This window comes from Lottia gigantea, assembly GCF_000327385.1.
Source record: "Lottia gigantea unplaced genomic scaffold LOTGIsca_219, whole genome shotgun sequence".
Lineage (NCBI taxonomy): Eukaryota > Metazoa > Mollusca > Gastropoda > Lottiidae > Lottia > Lottia gigantea.
The window spans coordinates 150,661-152,888 of record NW_008708547.1 but is presented as its reverse complement, the minus strand read 5'-3'; the positions used below and the strand labels follow the sequence as shown (position 1 = coordinate 152,888).

Here is a 2,228-nt window from a genome sequence, read left to right as displayed (position 1 = left end):
AAGTCGAGAACATAGATAGCCTGTTGTTAGCTGCTATATATCGAGACGAGCATATAGATAGTCTGTTGTTAGATGCTATTTATCGAGACGAGCACATTGATAGTATGTTATGAGTTGCTATGTATCGAGGCAAGATCACAGATAGTCTGTTGTTAGTTGCTATGTATCGATACAAGAACATAGATAGTCTGTTGTTAGTTGCTATGTATCGATACGAGAACATAGATAGTCAGTTGTTAGCTGCTATATATCGAGTCGAGAACATAGATAGCCTGTTGTTAGCTGCTATATATCGAGACGAGAATATAGATAGTCTGTTGTTAGATGTTATTTATCGAGACGAGAACATTGATAGTATGTTATTAGTTGCTATGTATCGAGGCAAGATCACAGATAGTCTGTTGTTAGTTGCTATGTATCGATACAAGAACATAGATAGTCTGTTGTTAGTTGCTATGTATCGATACGAGAACATAGATAGTCAGTTGTTAGCTGCTATATATCGAGTCGAGAACATCGATAGCCTGTTGTTAGCTGCTATGTGTCGAGACGAGAACATAGATAGTCTGTTGTTAGATGCTATGTGTCGAGACGAGAACATAGATAGTCTGTTGTTACATGCTATGTATCAAGTCGAGAACATAGATAGTCTGTTGTTAGTTGCTATATATCAAGTCGAGAAGATAGATAGTATGTTGTTAGCTGCTATGTATCGATACGAGAACATAGATAGTCTGTTGTTAGCTGTTATGTATCAAGTCGAGAACATAGATAGTCTGTTGTTAGCTGCTTTGTGTCGAGACGAGAACATAGATAGTCTGTTGTTAGCTGCTATGTGTCGAGTCGAGAACATTGATAGTATGTTGTTAGTTGCTATGTATCAAGTCGAGAACATAGATAGTCTGTTGTTAGTTGCTATATTTATCGAGAACAGAACATAGATAGTATGTTGTTAGTTGCTATGTATCGATACGAGAACATAGATAGTCTGTTATTAGTTGCTATTTATCGAGACGAGAACATAGATAATAATAATAATAAAGTTTATTCAAGTAGTATACGACTTTCGTCATGGTACAAACGTTAACAAAAATAGATTTGAATTTTCTAATAAAGAAAATGCATATAATAAAATAAATTTCAAATATAGACTAGAGCCACTCGTGGCACAGAGTGGGACTTTGCAAATGTAGCAAATTGCAAAAGACCCCGAAAAAATCAACCTTCCACGATAATTAGATCATGTGCAAGAACAGTCTAAAGTTGAGAAATTTTCATTTTTTAGAAGATTCTAATACCGGAAGTAGACGTCAGACCTCACAAATGAAAGTATCAGCAGATAGCCAAGGTCAATGACCTTTGATCTTGTAAAGGAGAAGGTCTAAAAAGGTCAAGATCAAGAGATATACGTCATCAAAATTTCTAATTGCACACGACTATAAAACCGGAAGTTGACATAGGACAGCAAATATAAAAGTATAAATAGATAGCCAATGCCAATGACGTTTGATCCTACAAAGGTCAAGGTCAACAAAGGTCAAGGTCAAAACTTGAAAATATTGAATTTCCAAAACCTGTTCCTTTTTTTGAACTATGAAGCGGAAACAACCGAACTTCTAATACAAAGTGGCTCAAAACATGAGGTAATTGTATGCAAAGTTCCATTTTGAACAAACGTGTACTTTGCGAGTTATGCCCTTGGCCAAAAATGTCAATAATGAGTAATTTAACCCGGATGTGCCACGCCCACCTCATTTATTTGATATAATTTAATTAATATTCAAAATGTTATGTCGTGTATCAAATGCCAAGGTTATACATAATACAGGTCAAAAGATATAGGTCAACAAAAGTCAACAAAGGTCAAAATCGAAAATTGAAAATATCCAAATGTTAAAACCCGTTCCTTTTTTGGAACTATAAAGCTGAAACAACTAAGCTGTTAACACAAACTGGCCAAAAGGATGATGTAATTGTGTGCAAAGTTCCTTTTTGAACAAATGTATTCTATGCAAGTTATGCCCCTTCCCAAAAATGTAAACATTTAGTAATTCAACCCGGATGTGCCACGCCCACATCAATTTATTTGTCATAGTTGAATTCATATTCAAAGTGTCTAGATGTATTTCAAATTTCAAGGTTCTACATCAAATAGGTCATAAGATATACATACACCAAGTTCAAAGAGACACAAATATTGTAAAAAAAAACCTCAAATTTGAAAAAAA

The 2,228-nt window shown here is 34.6% G+C and overlaps 1 protein-coding gene across 1 annotated transcript; it reads left to right on the top strand.

The window, feature by feature from the left end:
* Nucleotides 1–119: 119 nt before the first annotated feature.
* On the top strand, nt 120–941 carry LOTGIDRAFT_174826 (hypothetical protein; the record flags this gene model as incomplete). Its single annotated transcript, XM_009054484.1, has 1 exon — nt 120–941. The coding sequence occupies one exon, from the start codon at nt 120–122 to the stop codon at nt 939–941; it is 822 nt and encodes a 273-aa protein (XP_009052732.1).
* Between the last annotated feature and the right edge of the window lie 1,287 nt (nt 942–2,228).